Source organism: Amblyomma mixtum, chromosome 2, assembly GCF_055824585.1.
Source record: "Amblyomma mixtum isolate Tamu chromosome 2, ASM5582458v1, whole genome shotgun sequence".
Lineage (NCBI taxonomy): Eukaryota > Metazoa > Arthropoda > Arachnida > Ixodida > Ixodidae > Amblyomma > Amblyomma mixtum.
Window position 1 is genome coordinate 66,585,546 of NC_143013.1, and position 18,614 is coordinate 66,604,159.

Consider the following 18,614-nt stretch of genomic DNA (forward strand, 5'->3'; position numbering starts at 1 on the left):
GAGTTACACCACACAATAATCGTTCGAATACTTCGGGGAACGATAACGCAAACTTAAGTAACCTTAATATGGAATTATTCAGCGCGTATTTCATTCCGCGAAAGAAGACTATAAAACCAGCCTTTGAAATTTAATGTCCACATGTACATGCAACAGATTCCAAGCTTGCTATATTCTCGAGGACAAATACAAAGGCTAAATATTATGCAATGAAAGCCAAACTGGCAGGATGAGAGAGTGCAAAAAAGTCAATTAACGAAGATTCGTGCTGAAAACCACGGAAATCTCGGATATTTTCCTTTAGAGTATATTTACATCTTTAGCATTTCAAAATACAGTAATTAACCACACAAAAGGTTCGAACACACACAGACGCTCACTCTTTTTGAAAGTGGCCATAATCGCGCACGTTAAAGTAAATAGGGTACAAGCTGGCACTTCACTAGGTCGCAGTACTGCTTCCAGTATTCTCCGTATTTTGCCGAGCACTTTTCCTCGTCCCTGTAGCTTCTGTGCACGAGCAGTCCGACTAGGTAGAGAACGTACAGGTACGGCACAATGCTCGAAGCTCCGGAGGGCAGGACCCAACAGAGAGCGCCGAGAATCTCGAACACGTAGTTCACGTGACGACTCAGCGACCAGAATCCAGACGCCAGGAGTAAGTTGGTCCTCTGCTTGCCACTTGAGTCCCGATACGAGGCCTGGATTAGTTTCGGTTGAGATCCCCAGATGGTGCACTTTCCATTCGTGGCCCTCACGACCTGCCTCTGGCAGTCCGTCCAGTAGTTCAGGCCTATCATGAAGACCCCCATGATGAAAATGATGGCTGCTTGCAGTGGGCTAGAATCAGGACTGTTCTCGACCATGTAAAGACTCGGGATCGAGTACCAGAGAGTCAGGAAGCAGATGCAACCCCAACATATGTAGTACCCTGAAAAAAAAAAAGAAAGATATGGATATTAAGTAGATTGCAAATCGATAAATGCAACGTTCTGGTTACAATCGCATATAAATGCAGGAGCTAAAAGAAAATGTAAGTGGACAGCTAATCTGCCTTCAAGTAAAACTGACTGAGGCAGATGACACTGTTCTGCTGGTGCCGTTTGCGTTTCTCGTATGACAAACATTGGACGTGAGGCGCCTACTTCGAAATTGATTCTTTTTACGTCGCCTATCTTGAGCGTATTCGTCCTCCTATTACGCATCGGTATAGGTTTAGTTAGAGTTTTAGAAAATAGGTGTGACTAAAGTAAGCCTTCATAAAAATGAGGTTAAATGTTTTGAAAAAAAGTTTAATTGTATAGCTATCAGGTACTAAAAGAGGTAACGCTTGTGCTTCGGCATTTTCTCGAAATTAAACTAGTTGGGACACGAAGGAAGCAGGTTCTGTTTTGTGTTCTAACGAAGCGTGGAGATAGATCACCTCGGAACAAAACGAAATGATATACTGCAGCAGTTAAAAAATGAGTTTGATTTAGGCCGACTGCAACGTTTTATGCTCTTCTTCGAGTATAAAAACCGCCACAAAGCACATGTGCGCACAAGACAGTAACGCCTTAGCTGCCCCTCACCTGCTTCGACAGAGCGACAGTTGTGGCGGTTCTGTGTTTCGCAGCAGGCTACGAAGAAGGCAGTGCGCAACTATTTCGTAAGCTTTTCATTTACGAGCTGAGCGGTCGCATATGTTTCGAGCGGTCATCTCGAGGTCGATCCTCATAATAATAACTTACCTGCCCTGTCCACCATGATGTCGATGGTCTGCATGTAACCATCTTCCCACCAGTAGAACTTGGCGATGTATACTGTCTGCAGCACAGCCGTAGTTGCCATGGACCAATTCCAACCCGACGTCTCTACCTGGGCCTTCCAGCTGACCAGCACGAGCAGCTGCCAGATCATCATTCCAAACCGGCAGTTCGTCCATTGCTTGATGTCCAACCGCTCTCCGATGCGAGGGTACAGCTCCAAGCCCCAGTAGAAGTCAAAAATAAAGCTACCCGTGGTTCCATGCTCTCCTGGGGATGGTTTAAGTCTGCCCTTTATGTACAAAAGTACCGGAACGACGTAGGCGATGACCGTGAGAGAAACAGCGACTCCCGGCAGGTTTCTGTATATTGACCAGGCCCGTGCATCCTGCACTAGAAGGATGAAGGCGGCTATGGCCATAGTGATGACGTAGTACAGAAAACCTGTCTTCCGGTAGACTGGCCTGTGTCCTGTTAATGTTGGCGGCCCGTAGTAGACTTCTCCTGGTAGAACCAAAATAGATAGGCCGCTGTATGCGGTGAAGATAGCCAAGAAGACCCAGGTCTGTGGCGTTCCGGCGCCGTGTAGAGTCCAGGCGTCGTACCAGAATGACACAAATCCATGCTGGAGGGCTTCTGACACAGATGAACCGTAAGTGACTACGAAGGAGATGGCACACACTAGAAGGTTCGGCACAAAGACGATGAGGAACACGGGTATTAGCCTGTGCCAGAAGTAGTCCAGGGAAGACTCGCCGGTTACCTTCGGGCCTGCATAGCCAAAGAAGTAAAGGATATCTCTGAATATAGAAAGCGAAGATATATTTCGCTATTAACATGTACTTAGGTACGCAGCTCTTATGCAAAAACGGGGAAGAAAACTATGAAAAACAGCACGAAACACTGCATAACACGTGCTGATCAACAAATCAAATAAAATGGTACTAAGCACTTCCAAGTAAGGTACAAAATAAATTAAGATAAATGAAAAGCAATCAAAATTCAACGGGTTAGCACATCCTTGCAGTATTAATGAAGTGAATTCCAAGCTGTCCTTTTCTCTGAAAGAAGATTGAACAGGCATACGTATAGCCAATGGTAGTAAGTGAAAGCAAAAAAATATATATATGTCGTGTCCGGTCGCTGTGTTGAATGCAGCGAAAGACGCACACGGTACTTTAAGACTTCGTTTATTTAAAGCTGAAGAGGGTGCGACCAGCGTCGACCGAGGCAGGAGCCGAACTGGCCGCCCGAAGAAAGGAGGGAGTGGAGAAGCGTCCACGGGAGGGAGTGGCTTCCCAGAACAGGAGGAGGGTGCGGGGGCGCACCGTGGGGGGGCCTCTGGCGACAGCGTGCGACGAGGGGCAAGCGGTCGTTAGGAGGGGATGCGAGTGGTCGTTAGGAGGAGGATGCGAACTGTCGTTAGGAGGAGGACGCGGGGGCGCACACACACAAAAGCAATAAGTGGACACAACACTTCCTTCCCCCTTAGAAAGTTGCCTGGTATCGTGCAGGGGGTCGGCGCTCACGCGTGGAGGCGCGCTGGCTTTGTGCGCTCGGGGGAGAAACACTTGTAGGCTGGCTGTTGTTCGCTGTGTCTCCTAGGTCTGTCCTGGGCGAAGTCTCTTCTTCCGGGAAGAGGTGCCAGGCTATGTGTGAAGATGGTGCACGTGTTCTCTCCGCTGGCGGACAGCTCTCAGACGGCGTCGTAAATCTACGCAGCTGGTTGAGATGTCGGCGTGCTACTGTGCCATGTATGTTGACGAGCCAAGAGCGCAGGCCTATGCGTCTGACAATTGTAGCTTCCTCCCAGCGTGGCTTTTTCAGAAACTGTCGGGCGAGGACGCGCTGCCCCTCATTAAGCGTGCCGCAGCGCGGAATTGCTTTTTCTTCCCGGAACGTCTCTGCTTTTGGCTCGGGGAGGATGGCTGTGAGCTGGGTTCGCATTTCACGCTCGAACATCATTTTCGAGGGGGTCTCGCCTGTTGTGCTCTGAACCGTCGTGTGCTGCTTGAAGAGAAAGCGCGCAAGGCGGCGCTGCAGCGAGCCTGTCTGATCTCTTTCAAGGGCGCGTTTTAGCTCGGCTACGTAGCGCTCGGCTTGTCCGTTTGTCGCTGGGTGGTAGGGGGCCGATGTAACTGATGAGATCCCGTTGTCGCGATAAAACTTGAGGATCTCCGCAGACACAAACGGTGTTCCGTTGTCCGACACTACCTTGCGCGGCAGGCCGAACGTTGCAAATAGTGATCGGAGGTTGTCAATGACTGCTGCCGAAGTCGTCTGTCCCATTTGCCTTATCTCAAGCCACTTTGTGTAGGCATCTACGACCACAAGGAAAGTGCAGCCCTCAATTGGTCCTGCAAAATCAATGTGCAGTGTGTGCCATGGTGTGTCTGGCTTTTCCCATTCTGGGACAGGAGCTTTCGGCGGGGCGCTCCGGCTGCTCTGGCAAGGCTTGCATTCTCGCACCACTGTTTCGATGTCGTTGTCAATGCCAGACCACCACATGTAGCTTCTGGCACACTTTTTCATTGCAACGATGCCCCGATGTCCGGCGTGGATGAGAGACATAGCTTGTGCGCGTAGTTCTCTCGGCATCACAACTCGGGACCCAAATATGATGCAGCCGCGATGGGTGCTCAACTCTGTAGCTCGCCTGCGGTAAGCGTCGAAGTTGTCCCCTTTGAGTTTATGCACGTTGCCTTGTTGAACAGCTGTGTAAACTAGCCGGAGAGCTGCGCACTTCTGCGTAGATGCTGCAACTGTGCCTGCTGTAAGCGGAGGTTCTGGCAGTGCTTCGAACATCAGAACGTCTCCTGGTGGAAATGGTTCGTCAACAGTTGCGTCTAGTGGCAGACGGCTTAGCGCATCGGCGTTTTGATGTTTGCCGCATATCATCACGCCTAGTGGAGAAAACCAGTTTCTCCCTAGAAGGCTTGATCCTGTGCCCTTCACAACAAGCAGAGGTAGCGTATGGGTCTGGCCGTTGTAGTTAACCTGCACGTTGGCAGAGCCCAATAGTGGCAGATTCTGTCCTGACCACGTTCGCAGGTGCGTGTCGTCTTGTTGCAGGGCGGGTGCGTCAGATGGCCATGAAGTTCGGAACGTGTCCTCACTGATCAGAGTACAGGCTGCGCCGGAGTCCACCTCGAACTTAATCAGCTGGTGATGTACGCTTACTTCTGTAAAAATCTTCGGTCGCGTGCCGAGATTCATGGTGTTCAGGTCGTACAACACAGATGGTGTTGCTGATGTTGTTCCATGGAGATCAGATAGCGGCGTATTCTCTGAGGCGTTGACGCTGTGATTAGGCTGGGAAGGTGACTTTATCTTGGCAAGTCTCCGTTTCGTAATGCATGCTCTTTCGATATGCCCTCGCTTGTGGCAAAAATTACACGTGGCTGACTGGAATCGACATCCCTGGGGGTTGTGTTGGTCGTCACACCGCCAGCAGCGTTGTGCCTTTTTGACCGATTTTACAACAACAGAAGGGTTGCGCACCTGGTTGCTTGTCTGGTGTACCGGCTCGGTGTTCCGGCGAATCCCTCTCTGCTGGTGACCGGCGCTCTCCGCTCGAACGGCGATGTCGTAAGCTTTGCTGAATGTGAGGTCCTTCTCAGCGAACAGGCGCTGCTGCAGTGACTCGTCACTCAGTCCGCACACAAATCTGTCGCGTAACATCACGTCCAAGGGAAGCATGGTGGTGTTAGCAGAAGAAGCTGCGTCTCCCTCCTGCCCGGTAGCTGTTGTCGACAGCGTTCCAAAATTGCAGTCGGCAGCGAGCTTCTTGAGCGCGGCTACGTAGGCGCTCACAGTTTCTCCTCCCAGTTGATCTCGTCGTTGGAAGCGAGCCCGGCTGTAGACCTCGGATGGCCTTGGGTCGTAGTGCTTTTGCAGCGCTTTTACGATGTCGTCGTAAGACACTGCCGCTGGTGTGCTTGGCTGAATAAGGGCGCAGACAGTATCGTAGGTCTGCTCCCCGCACAGCGTCAGCAGGTTGGCCCTCTTCAAGGCTGGGTCTGTGATGTTAGCTTCAAAGTAGAACTGAAGGCGTCCAACCCACGATGACCACGATGAGCCGTTGAACTCTGGTATCTGATTGGGAAACCCTCGCGTAGCCATGGCTTGTCAATAGCGTTGCGTAGCGCGGGTCGAATCCACTTTCTCGTCGCCACTGTCGTGTCCGGTCGCTGTGTTGAATGCAGCGAAAGACGCACACGGTACTTTAATACCCCTGCTACACGGGCGTTTCGAATGCCTTCCAACCGAACGTCATTCGACTCGAATGCCAAACGTGCGCTGCTACACGACGTTTTTGAACGGCATTCGGTTGGAATGACTTTCCAGTCGAAGGAGCTCCGCGGAGACATTCCAGATTTTGGAATGCCTTCGAAACGCGAACACAGCGCGAACCAACCAATAGCCGTCGCCGCCGCCGTCTCTTCGCCCCGCCCACCGCCGCGCGACTGCTTTCGGCTCTGCGGCTGTTCATTTCGATACCCGCTACTCGCTTTTTTCTGCTGTTTGTTTAGCAAATAGTTCGTGTTCCGTCTAGGTGAGTGCTTGCAGATAATAGTACACCAATGAACATTTACCGCGTGAGCATGAAATTTCCCCAGGAGTGCGCCGATGAGGACGACTGCAGTCATACTGCTGTTTACATTGGTTTACATCGCTTCGTATGAACAGCTTGTGCTCGTTTGCAAGACACAAAACGAAATATGCGCTTTAGTTCTATTAAATAATCTCTTCTCTTCTGTACCGGTTGTACGCGTGCTTGTTTACGCAGTGCGACAATCTGTGGGAAGCGCCGACACGATCGCTCGCCTGAGAAACACTTGACAGCCGGGTTGTTGACATCGGATGATCGGCGCTTCTCGCTAATTTTCCCGGCTTCCTCCAACATGCCCAGTACTTTATTTTAAGCTACTTTATCCAGAAGTATGTTTGGTGACCGTTCGCGTTAACTGAAATGGCCTAACTTGTTAGTTACAAGCTAGCGACGGCGACGACTGCTGCTGGCCGTAAAGCACTGCTCGGCAGCTCGTGTCACACCGCCGCTTCCCGTTCATCGTATGTGCGTCCTGCGATGTAAGCAATAGTTGATTTCATGTCCCTGTTGTCAAAACTACACTCGTTGACCATTTGCATTCGCTAAAACTTGTGAATTCATTCTTCACAACCACCGCAATCACCGATCCAACCCTGCGGATTCGCTAGGCCTAGTCGTCGCTGAAGGGAACGGAGTCGTCGTCGACTGAAATTAATTTGGCAAGTGGTTATCGCTATCGAGTGTCCAAGTGTGCACATGTGAAATATAGCCGTTCGTTTCGCTTATTTCCAATACGGATAATGTATAAGCGCGCATGTATTCGCACTGTCCCCTCATCAGCGTGTTTTCGCTCAGCCGCCGAACTCCCGAGGGCATATGAAGGCTGACCGTCCGCCGATCGGATTCGTCGGTGTCGTCTAGCCAAAAAACTTGTCCCACTACAATATTAAAGTGAACTGGATAGTTCACTATAATCACATGATGCTGTTCACCGTGATAGTGCCGTTGTCGGACTAGTGTGACCGTCGTCGTCGTTGTACACTGAAAACGAGCCGAGAATTTCGAATGCGTTTGGAAAGTGCCGTGTAGCACCGCGGGAGTCCGTCGAGTTCGAATGCCATTCCAAGTCTCGAATGCCATTCGACTCAGATGTCATTCGAAAGTACCCGTGTAGCACAGGTATAAGACTTCGTTTATTTAAAGCTGAAGAGGGTGCGACCAGCGTCGACCGAGGCAGGAGCCGAACTGGCCGCCCGAAGAAAGGAGGGAGTGGAGAAGCGTCCACGGGAGGGAGTGGCTTCCCAGAACAGGAGGAGGGTGTGGGGGCGCACCGTGGGGGGGCCTCTGGCGACAGCGTGCGACGAAGGGCAAGCGGTCGTTAGGAGGGGATGCGAGTGGTCGTTAGGAGGAGGATGCGAACTGTCGTTAGGAGGAGGACGCGGGGGCGCACACACACAAAAGCAATAAGTGGACAGAACAATATATAAAAGGGGAAACATCAGCAGAGACAAATCACTCTTGAAAATGCTCAATCCTCCCATCGAGACCTCGAGTCAAATAAATGCTTCCTTTAAAGGGGCTGCGAAACACTGCTTGGGGCGATACCGGCTATACCTCAGGTGGGTTCTTTATGTCACACAGATGCTGACTTAAAAAGAATTACAGGAATCAATGCACAGGAACGGGAGTTATTCAGTGGAGAAATTTCAAAATACAAGCAAACAAAACGCTGCCCTCAACTCGATTTTGGCGGGGCTTCCCACTCCTATTTCGCTCTCCAAATGACGGCACCTGGCGCAACCAATCAAAACAGCCAGCCAGAGCACGTCGCGGAAGTTTGTACTCCATGGTTGCCTGCTCTCTGTAACTCGTTTTTGCTGAGACTGGCAGCGTCGTTTCCGTGCCAGAGCGCCCCTGATGGTATATTTTTATTTTACTTGCTTTGCAGGGCTTTTATCTAAGACAAACAAGTTGTTTTTGTTGATCTAATATAAAACGCAGACAGGTGCAAAATGTGTCTATTTATTCACACAATTTGCAGTATATTTACTGTTTGTCCGATCATCAAGCTCGCGCCATGTGATGTCATATCCGCTGCTAGAAACCCGCCACTGTGTGGCGACACCATCAGAGCCATGAAGTTGTTTTTGGGAGGACATTAAAATATTAAAAAACGGAATATACGCGGTATTACCGACGCTAATAGCACCATTATAACTCACTGTATGCAATCAACAGGCAAAACAGTTAACTAAGATTGTGTTTCTGGGCCCCTTTAACGGCGTATACCTAGCAATATATTCTTTTAGGCTGTCAAGCACTTAATGCTCTCGCAACTTTTATATATATATTGTCACGACCAGAAGAGCCGCGAAGGTAGGTGTCGGCAAGAACCCAAGACTGGGAGCCTTCTTTTCATCATCATCATCATTTATTTACCCTTAAGGGCCCCAGGGGGCATTACATAAGGGGGGGGGGTCGAACAGTAATCAAGTCACAAAGAACAAAGAACAAAGTTGGAACATAAACTTAGACACATGTAGATACAGTTGTGAACACTTCAAAAGAAAAACAAGTGAGTAAGTAGGTAAGCACATGAAAAAGAAAGAAAAAAAAAGAAAAGAAAAAGAAAAAGAAAGGAAAAGAAATTATAGAGCCAGCTTCCACGACACCAAAACAGAACAAGCGCGCCGCGAGAGTCCACCGCCGCTTCGTCGTCGTCTTCGATTCAGCGCGGAGGCCGCGCGGCGCGTTAGGCGCGTGGCATTATTCCCCCCCGCGAAAGCTAACATCGTCTCGATGTGGAATGGGGCATGTACAGTGAGAGGAGGAGGAGCAAAAAAACAAGAAGAATAGGGGTGAGGTGAACTATACAACGTGCGCTAAATGAAATGCGGCGAGAGTCAAGGTCACACGTGGGATAAGGGGAAAAAGGTAAGAAACACAGCGTGAACGCAGCGCTCAGTCACGCGAAAAGTACGGCTTTAAGCGCACTACATGCACAATTTCAGGCCGTTGACGCTGAGGACCGACGATCACAGTTCCATGGGGTACAACTTCGTAGTTGACGCTGTTCAGGCGGCGCAGGACCCTGTACGGGCCAAAGTACCTATTTATAAACTTTTCGCACAATCCCTTGCGGCGCACGGGTGTCCACACCCACACGTGGTCGCCGGGCTCGTAGTGCACGTCCCTGTGCCGAAGGTTATAGTGTCGGGCATCGGCGGATTGCTGGTCCTTGATGTGCAAGCGGGCCAGCTGACGGGCCTGCTCTGCTTGTTCCACGAAGTGGCCTGCTTCAGGGGGGAGCTCTGCGCCGCCATACGGCAGCATGGCGTCTAGCATCATGCGGACCTCTCTGCCATACACGAGACGGAACGGGGTGAACTGGGTGGTTTCCTGCGTCGCGGTATTATATGCGAAGGTGACGTACGGCAAGACCTCATCCCAGGTTTTGTGTTCAACGTCGACGTACATCGAGATCATGACCGCCAATGTTTTGTTGAGCCGTTCCGTTAGACCATTGGTTTGGGGATGATATGCTGTTGTTGGTCGATGCCCAGTATGGCTAAGCGTTAAGACGTCTCGTAGAAGTCGGGCTGTAAACGCCTTGCCTCGGTCAGTAATGACGGTCGATGGGGCGCCGTGTCTAAGCACGATGTCGTGCATAAAGAAGTGGGCAACTTCGGCGGCAGTACCTCGAGCAAGGGCCTTTGTTTCAGCGTAGCGGGTCAAGTAGTCTGTGGCGACTACGATCCACTTGTGGCCGGACGACGAGAGAGGAAATGGCCCCAGAAGGTCCATGCCGACTTTGTCGAATGGTATTTGTGGTGGCTCGATGCACTGAAGCAGTCCAGGAGGCTTGAGCGCGGGTTTTTTCCGCCGCTGGCATTGCCGGCATGTCCGGACATAATGCTTGACACTTGAAGTTAGGTTGGGCCAGTAATATTTCTTCCGGATTCGGGATAAGGTCCGTGTAACTCCAAGGTGGCCGGAAGTCGGTTCATCGTGGCAGGCAAGGAGGACTTCATCCCGGAGATCGGACGGTATGACGAGCAGGTAAGTTGTCGGACTTGATTGTTGTTGTTGTGTTGGGTTTATTGGCGCATAAGCAGCTAAGGCTATCATGCGCCAAGAACAAGGTATGGAAAAGTTGGCTTGAGCAGAGTGTGAAAACAAAGTTGATAAAAACGGTGGTGTAAAGGGCCTAAAAGTTATTTTTATTACCTGGCTGATTAAATACAAACTTTTTAGAAATGGCTGTTTGCAGAAGCTTTTAAAAGTTGGTGCACCTCCGTGGACATCCTTGGCTTGCCAAGGATCTCGAGGCCCCCCAACTACTCATAAAAACCTCAGCCTCCTTCTCAGGACTGAGAAAGTAGCTGAGGTGTATCGTTCTAAGTAAAGAAGCACAGGGTCGGAACATTACAGGTTTTGAAGAACACCGGCTTCCCTTAAAAAGCTAAAAACATCAAGTATACTAACGGGTGCATGTTCAGCTAAAATCAACGCTGGATGAAATGGGATATGTTCTTTGTAAAATATGGCAAAATATTTTTTCCTTAATGATTCAAGTTTTGTGCATGATAGTAGTATGTGGTTTACGGTAAGTTCATGTCCGCATTGCTCGCAAACAGGTTTGTCTTTCTTTGTTAGCAGGAAGTTGTGTGTAAGATGTGTGTGTCCTATACGGAGACGGCATAAAATAACTTCGATGAATCGTTTTTGGTGTGAGCATGATTTCCATTCGTCTAGGGTGGGTTTTACTAAATGCAGCTTATTATTTCTTTCGATATTCCATTGCGACTGCCACTTATTTCTTAATTTGCACTGCACCAACTTCATACCATCTTTGTAGGGAATGTACACTTTCTTTATTTCTTTCTTTCGAGCTTTTCCAGCACATTCATCTGCTTTCTCATTGCCAGCGATTCCAATGTGGCTGGGAACCCAGCAAAATTTTATGTCTTGTCCCTGTATTGTGGCGCTTGTTATGTTGTGTATGATATCACCAATTAGTGGTGTCACTGCATTGCTATGGTGAAGTGAGGTTAGTATGCTCAGAGAATCAGTGTAAATGATACTGTTCTGAATGTTCTCATTTATTATTTTTTCTACAGCCACCAAGACTGCGTAACACTCGGCGGTGAAAATGGATGTACACTCAGGTAGCCGTACTATTTTTTCCCAATTTTTCTGAACGACAGCACTTCCGACGTAGTGTGCTGATTTTGATCCATCAGTATAAAATGCTTCGTATTTGCCGTATTTTTCATTTAGTGCTAAATATTCTTGTAATATCTGCTCGTGCGGTGTGTGTTTCTTCCGAAATTGTGTTAATGTGAAGTCGCACACAGATGGTAGGCAGTACCAAGGAGGGAGTGGATCAGGTTTGCGGGCAATATTAGGCAATGTGTTCATTATGTCTAGTTCTAGGCATTTCTCTTCAAAGCGGAGAAGAAGTGGCCTGATTGCGAGGGGTCTGTTGGTAAATAGTGTTCGAGATGGGCACTTTGTAACGAGCGGGTAACAGATGTGTCTAGGCTGGGAACGGATCTTTAAAATGTATGTGCTTGTGAGCATTGTTCTTCTGTCTGCAAGTGGTGGTTCATTAGTTTCTACGTACAGGCTATTTATGGGTGACGTCCTGTATGCACCAGTTGAAAGACGCAATCCCAAATTGTGCACAGGATCCAGTCGCTTCAAGTACGATGGCCTTGCTGATCCATACACTATGCAACCATAATCTAGAATGGAACGTACCACAGAGCGATAAATCTGTAGAAGGCATACCCGATCAGAACCCCAGTGTTTGCGTGAAAGAACTTTCAGTATGTTCAGTGCTAGCGACGCCTTCTTTTTCAGTGCGTTTATGTGAGGCAGGAAAGTAAGTTTTTTGTCGAAAGTGATGCCTAGAAATTTGTGTTCCTTTTTTAAAGGCAGCTCGGTTTGGTTTAGGTGTAATGTTGGATTTGTGTGCAAGCCTCGTTTGATCGAAAAAAGTAAGGCCACTGTTTTCTGTGGTGAGAACTGGAAACCATTCTTGTCTGCCCATGTTGCCATTTTGTTGATTGTAAGCTGTACTTGTCGTTCGCATGTGGATATATTGGAAGATGTGCACGCTATCTGAAGATCATCAACATACATTGAATACATAATGGACCTTGGGATTATTTTTCTAATAGAATTCATTTTTACAACGAAGAGAGTTGTGCTTAAAATGCACCCTTGAGGAACTCCATTTTCCTGAATGAAGTCCCTCGAAAGGGTCGAGCCTAGGCGGACATTAAATGAGCGGTTAGACAAAAAGTCTTTAATGGAGTTCAGCATTCTGCCACGGATGCCGAGCTCAGCTAAGTCCTGGAGGATCCCGAACCTCCAGGTTGTATCATATGCTTTTTCTAAATCAAAAAAGACGCTAAGACAGTGCTGTTTGTGTATAAAAGCTTCTCTGACTGTATTTTCGAGACGGACTAGGTGATCTGTAGTGGAGCATCCTTTCTTAAATCCACACTGATGGATGTCAAGGAGTTCACAGGATTGAAGAACAAAGGTTAGTCTGATATTTAGGACACTTTCGAAGGATTTGGCGAGGCAACTGGTTAAGGCTATGGGTCTATAACTGCTAGGAGAGGTTGGGGGTTTACCAGGTTTAAGGAACGGTACAATAATAGCTTTCTTCCAGGCTTCAGGTATTTTCCCTGACATCCAAACTGTGTTGAAGAATCTTAAAAGTGCTTCTATGGCAGGCTCAGAGAGATGTGCGAGCATTTCATAATGTATATGGTCGGGTCCTGGAGCAGTTTTTTTTTCCGGCAGACAGTACTCTGTTGATTTCTTGGCGGGTAATTAGACTATTGTATTTTTCATTTGCACCTCCAGTTGTTGGGAGCCTCTGTTTTTCAGCTGTATTTTTGTATTTTAAAAAGGACTGCGTGTAGTAAGATGAACTTGAAACTGCAGTGAAATGTTCCCCTAATATGTCTGCCTGTTCGTCTATGCTTGTTTGTGTTCCGGGTGTTGTTAAAAAAGGAATTGTGAATGGTGAAAAGTTACCGTTTATTTTTCGAACCTGCTCCCACATTTTTTTAGATGGGATCTGACTGTTGATAGTTGAAACATAATTCTGCCATGAAGCTTTTTCGGCACTGCGACGGACATACCGAGCTTTAGCTTTTGCCTTTTTAAAATTTAGGATATTTTCATGCGTCGGATACCTACGGAATTTACCCCAAGCTCTGTTTTGTTGTTTTTTAGCTTCTTTACATTCTTTTGTCCACCATACTTTGTGGGAATCTGGCTTTCCGCCGTCGCCTTTGCGCGGCTAGCCGGCCTCCCGCGTTGTTTCTCCTCTTTCCCTTGCCCCCGCCTCAGGCGGTGGAGAGGCGGCTGGGTGACTAATCACTGTCATTTAGCCACAGCTCCGCCCCGGCTCCCCAAGGGCCTTTGCCATTGGCGCCTTTTGGCGGGAATTCGGGACCCCGCTTTGGGCGGCCGCGCGCCGCGCGACCGTCCGAGCGGGGCCCAGAGAGAGAGATCCCTCCGAGACAGCGTAAGGTGCGTACGTTACTGTTTGTCCGTGCCGGCCTTGCCGTTCGGACCAGTGCTTACTCGAGCTCGCCCGCACGTGTCCTCTGACCTGCAGCGGCTCGAGCCTGTCCAGCGGGGTCCAGCGACCTCTGACAGGCGTACCTTGCGTTGTTTGCCCACTCTCTCTCGCAACCGGCCCAACGGCCGACACGAGAGAGAGATCACAGCACTGCCGCGGGGACATTCTCCTGCAGCGGCGTGCTAGCGGTGCGCATTACTCGAGTCGCTTCGTGCGCGCAGCGGAGCCTTGCTCCTCGCGCGCCCCCGGGACGGGGTGACTATTGAGTGTGTGTGTATCAGCTGGAGGACGATGTGAATAAACGTCTCCTTTGTGAACTTGGAGGCCTATTTCTTTGCGGCGAATCGCTCTCCTCCCAGCGGAGGTTGAGTGCGCTGCAGCGGTGTCCCAGTGTGTGTGTGGTGACGGCTGATCGGGGCCCTTGGCTCGCGCGAAGCTCGAACCCGCGGTGGGTGGTGGCCTGTGTCCACGTAGGAACCCACAACTTTATGGTTTTGTCGCGTCACTCCTGACGACTGAGGAATAGCTGCGAGTGCGGCAGTTATGATACAATTAGTAAACTTTTCGTTTATCTGGTCGATAGTAAGATTTTCTAAAACTATATTTTCTAAAGTTGTCTTTGCTCTAAAAAGTGACCAGTCGGCGAGGTGAAGCTTCCAGCGCCGTGGCCTTGTGGGGATTATTTCCGGTGGTGATGTTAAAGTGATTAGTACAGGGAGGTGATCGCTGCCATATGGATTGTTAATGACGTCCCAGTTAAAATCGTTAAAAACAGAAGGTGAACTAAACGACAAATCTAAAAAGGTCATTTTCCCTGAGGTAGGGGAGCAGTATGTGGCTTTTTCTGTATTTAAAAGGCATACATTATTTGTGAGGATAAAATCTTCAATTATTTGACCTCTAGAGTCACAGTGCTCGCTTCCCCAAAAAGGGGAGTGAGCGTTAAAATCCCCGACTACTAGATATGGTTCTGGAAGTTCATCAATGAGGCCTTGTAGATCGCGGACTGTTAGTGTGAGATGTGGAGGAATATATACAGAGCAGATTGTAATTGTTTTGTAGTTGACAATGCTGACTGCAACTGCCTCAAGTTTTGTTTTCAGTCTGATCTCTTGAGCAGGGACGCCGCTTTTCACTATAATGGCTACGCCTCCCGATAGTCGGCTCGCCTGTTCCCGATCGCGGCGGAAAACAGTGTAATTCTTAAGAAAGTTATTTTTTTGGGGACCTAAATTTGTTTCTTGTAGACTGTTGTGTCCCCTTATTGCTTTTGTGTGTGTGCGCCCCCTCCTAACGACCACTCGCATTCCCCTCCTAACGACAGTTCGCATCCTCCTCCTAACGACCACTCAATCCTCCTCCTAACGACCACTCGCATCCTCCTCCTAACGACCGCTTGCCCCTCGTCGCACGCTGTCGCCGGATGCCCCCCCACGGTGCGCCCCCGCACCCTCCTCCTGTTCTGGGAAGCCACTCCCTGCCGTGGACGCTTCTCCACTCCCCCCTTTCTTCGGGCGGCCAGTTCGGCTCCTGCCTCGGTCGACGCTGGTCGCACCCTCATCAGCTTTAAATAAACAAAGTCTTAAAGTACCGTGTGCGTCTTTCGCTGCATTCAACACAGCGACCGGACACGACAGTGGCGACGAGAAAGTGGATTCGACCCGCGCTACGCAACGCTATTGACAAGCCATGGCTACGCGAGGGTTTCCCAATCAGATACCAGAATTCAACGGCTCATCGTGGTCATCGTGGGTTGGACGCCTTCAGTTCTACTTTGAAGCTAACAACATCACAGACCCAGCCTTGAAGAGGGCCAACCTGCTGACGCTGTGCGGGGAGCAGACCTACGATACTGTCTGCGCCCTTATTCAGCCAAGCACACCAGCGGCAGTGTCTTACGACGACATCGTAAAAGCGCTGCAAAAGCACTACGACCCAAGGCCATCCGAGGTCTACAGCCGGGCTCGCTTCCAACGACGAGATCAACTGGGAGGAGAAACTGTGAGCGCCTACGTAGCCGCGCTCAAGAAGCTCGCTGCCGACTGCAATTTTGGAACGCTGTCGACAACAGCTACCGGGCAGGAGGGAGACGCAGCTTCTTCTGCTAACACCACCATGCTTCCCTTGGACGTGATGTTACGCGACAGAATTGTGTGCGGACTGAGTGACGAGTCACTGCAGCAGCGCCTGTTCGCTGAGAAGGACCTCACATTCAGCAAAGCTTACGACATCGCCGTTCGAGCGGAGAGCGCCGGTCACCAGCAGAGAGGGATTCGCCGGAACACCGAGCCGGTACACCAGACAAGCAACCAGGTGCGCAAGCCTTCTGTTGTTGTAAAATCGGTCAAAAAGGCACAACACTGCTGGCGGTGTGACGACCAACACAACCCCCAGGGATGTCGATTCCAGTCAGCCACGTGTAATTTTTGCCACAAGCGAGGGCATATCGAAAGAGCATGCATTACGAAACGGAGACTTGCCAAGATAAAGTCACCTTCCCAGCCTAATCACAGCGTCAACGCCTCAGAGAATACGCCGCTATCTGATCTCCATGGAACAACATCAGCAACACCATCTGTGTTGTACGACCTGAACACCATGAATCTCGGCACGCGACCGAAGATTTTTACAGAAGTAAGCGTACATCACCAGCTGATTAAGTTCGAGGTGGACTCCGGCGCAGCCTGTACTCTGATCAGTGAGGACACGTTCCGAACTTCATGGCCATCTGACGCACCCGCCCTGCAACAAGACGACACGCACCTGCGAACGTGGTCAGGACAGAATCTGCCACTATTGGGCTCTGCCAACGTGCAGGTTAACTACAACGGCCAGACCCATACGCTACCTCTGCTTGTTGTGAAGGGCACAGGATCAAGCCTTCTAGGGAGAAACTGGTTTTCTCCACTAGGCGTGATGATATGCGGCAAACATCAAAACGCCGATGCGCTAAGCCGTCTGCCACTAGACGCAACTGTTGACGAACCATTTCCACCAGGAGACGTTCTGATGTTCGAAGCACTGCCAGAACCTCCGCTTACAGCAGGCACAGTTGCAGCATCTACGCAGAAGTGCGCAGCTCTCCGGCTAGTTTACACAGCTGTTCAACAAGGCAACGTGCATAAACTCAAAGGGGACAACTTCGACGCTTACCGCAGGCGAGCTACAGAGTTGAGCACCCATCGCGGCTGCATCATATTTGGGTCCCGAGTTGTGATGCCGAGAGAACTACGCGCACAAGCTATGTCTCTCATCCACGCCGGACATCGGGGCATCGTTGCAATGAAAAAGTGTGCCAGAAGCTACATGTGGTGGCCTGGCATTGACAACGACATCGAAACAGTGGTGCGAGAATGCAAGCCTTGCCAGAGCAGCCGGAGCGCCCCGCCGAAAGCTCCTGTCCCAGAATGGGAAAAGCCAGACACACCATGGCACACACTGCACATTGATTTTGCAGGACCAATTGAGGGCTGCACTTTCCTTGTGGTCGTAGATGCCTACACAAAGTGGCTTGAGATAAGGCAAATGGGACAGACGACTTCGGCAGCAGTCATTGACAACCTCCGATCACTATTTGCAACGTTCGGCCTGCCGCGCAAGGTAGTGTCGGACAACGGAACACCGTTTGTGTCTGCGGAGATCCTCAAGTTTTATCGCGACAACGGGATCTCATCAGTTACATCGGCCCCCTACCACCCAGCGACAAACGGACAAGCCGAGCGCTACGTAGCCGAGCTAAAACGCGCCCTTGAAAGAGATCAGACAGGCTCGCTGCAGCGCCGCCTTGCGCGCTTTCTCTTCAAGCAGCACACGACGGTTCAGAGCACAACAGGCGAGACCCCCTCGAAAATGATGTTCGAGCGTGAAATGCGAACCCAGCTCACAGCCATCCTCCCCGAGCAAAAGGCAGAGACGTTCCGGGAAGAAAAAGCAATTCCGCGCTGCGGCACGCTTAATGAGGGGCAGCGCGTCCTCGCCCGACAGTTCCTGAAAAAGCCACGCTGGGAGGAAGCTACAATTGTCAGACGCATAGGCCTGCGCTCTTGGCTCGTCAACATACATGGCACAGTAGCACGCCGACATCTCAACCAGCTGCGTAGATTTACGACGCCGTCTGAGAGCTGTCCGCCAGCGGAGAGAACACGTGCACCATTTTCCCACATAGCCTGGCACCTCTTCCCGGAAGAAGAGACTTCGCCCAGGACAGACCTAGGAGACACAGCGAACAACAGCCAGCCTACAAGTGTTTCTCCCCCGAGCGCACAAAGCCAGCGCGCCTCCACGCGTGAGCGCCGACCCCCTGCACGATACCAGGCAACTTTCTAAGGGGGAAGGAAGTGTTGTGTCCCCTTATTGCTTTTGTGTGTGTGCGCCCCCTCCTAACGACCACTCGCATTCCCCTCCTAACGACAGTTCGCATCCTCTTCCTAACGACCACTCAATCCTCCTCCTAACGACCACTCGCATCCTCCTCCTAACGACCGCTTGCCCCTCGTCGCACGCTGTCGCCGGATGCCCCCCCACGGTGCGCCCCCGCACCCTCCTCCTGTTCTGGGAAGCCACTCCCTGCCGTGGACGCTTCTCCACTCCCCCCTTTCTTCGGGCGGCCAGTTCGGCTCCTGCCTCGGTCGACGCTGGTCGCACCCTCATCAGCTTTAAATAAACAAAGTCTTAAAGTACCGTGTGCGTCTTTCGCTGCATTCAACAC

General features: G+C 50.3%; 1 protein-coding gene across 2 annotated transcripts in view; it reads right to left on the reverse strand.

Moving 5' to 3' along the window:
• Nucleotides 1-117: 117 nt before the first annotated feature.
• The window catches only part of LOC149359615 (uncharacterized), a 140,281-nt gene continuing 121,784 nt past the window's right edge, over nt 118-18,614 (reverse strand). For both annotated transcript variants that reach the window (XM_089571763.1, XM_089571764.1), the window contains exons 2-3: nt 1,731-2,516; nt 118-931 (exon numbers count right to left, since the gene is read on the reverse strand). In XM_089571763.1, the coding sequence (XP_089427889.1) occupies nt 411-931; nt 1,731-2,516 (1,307 nt within the window). In that variant the 3' untranslated portion in view covers nt 118-410. The remainder of the gene's footprint in view (nt 932-1,730; nt 2,517-18,614) is intronic.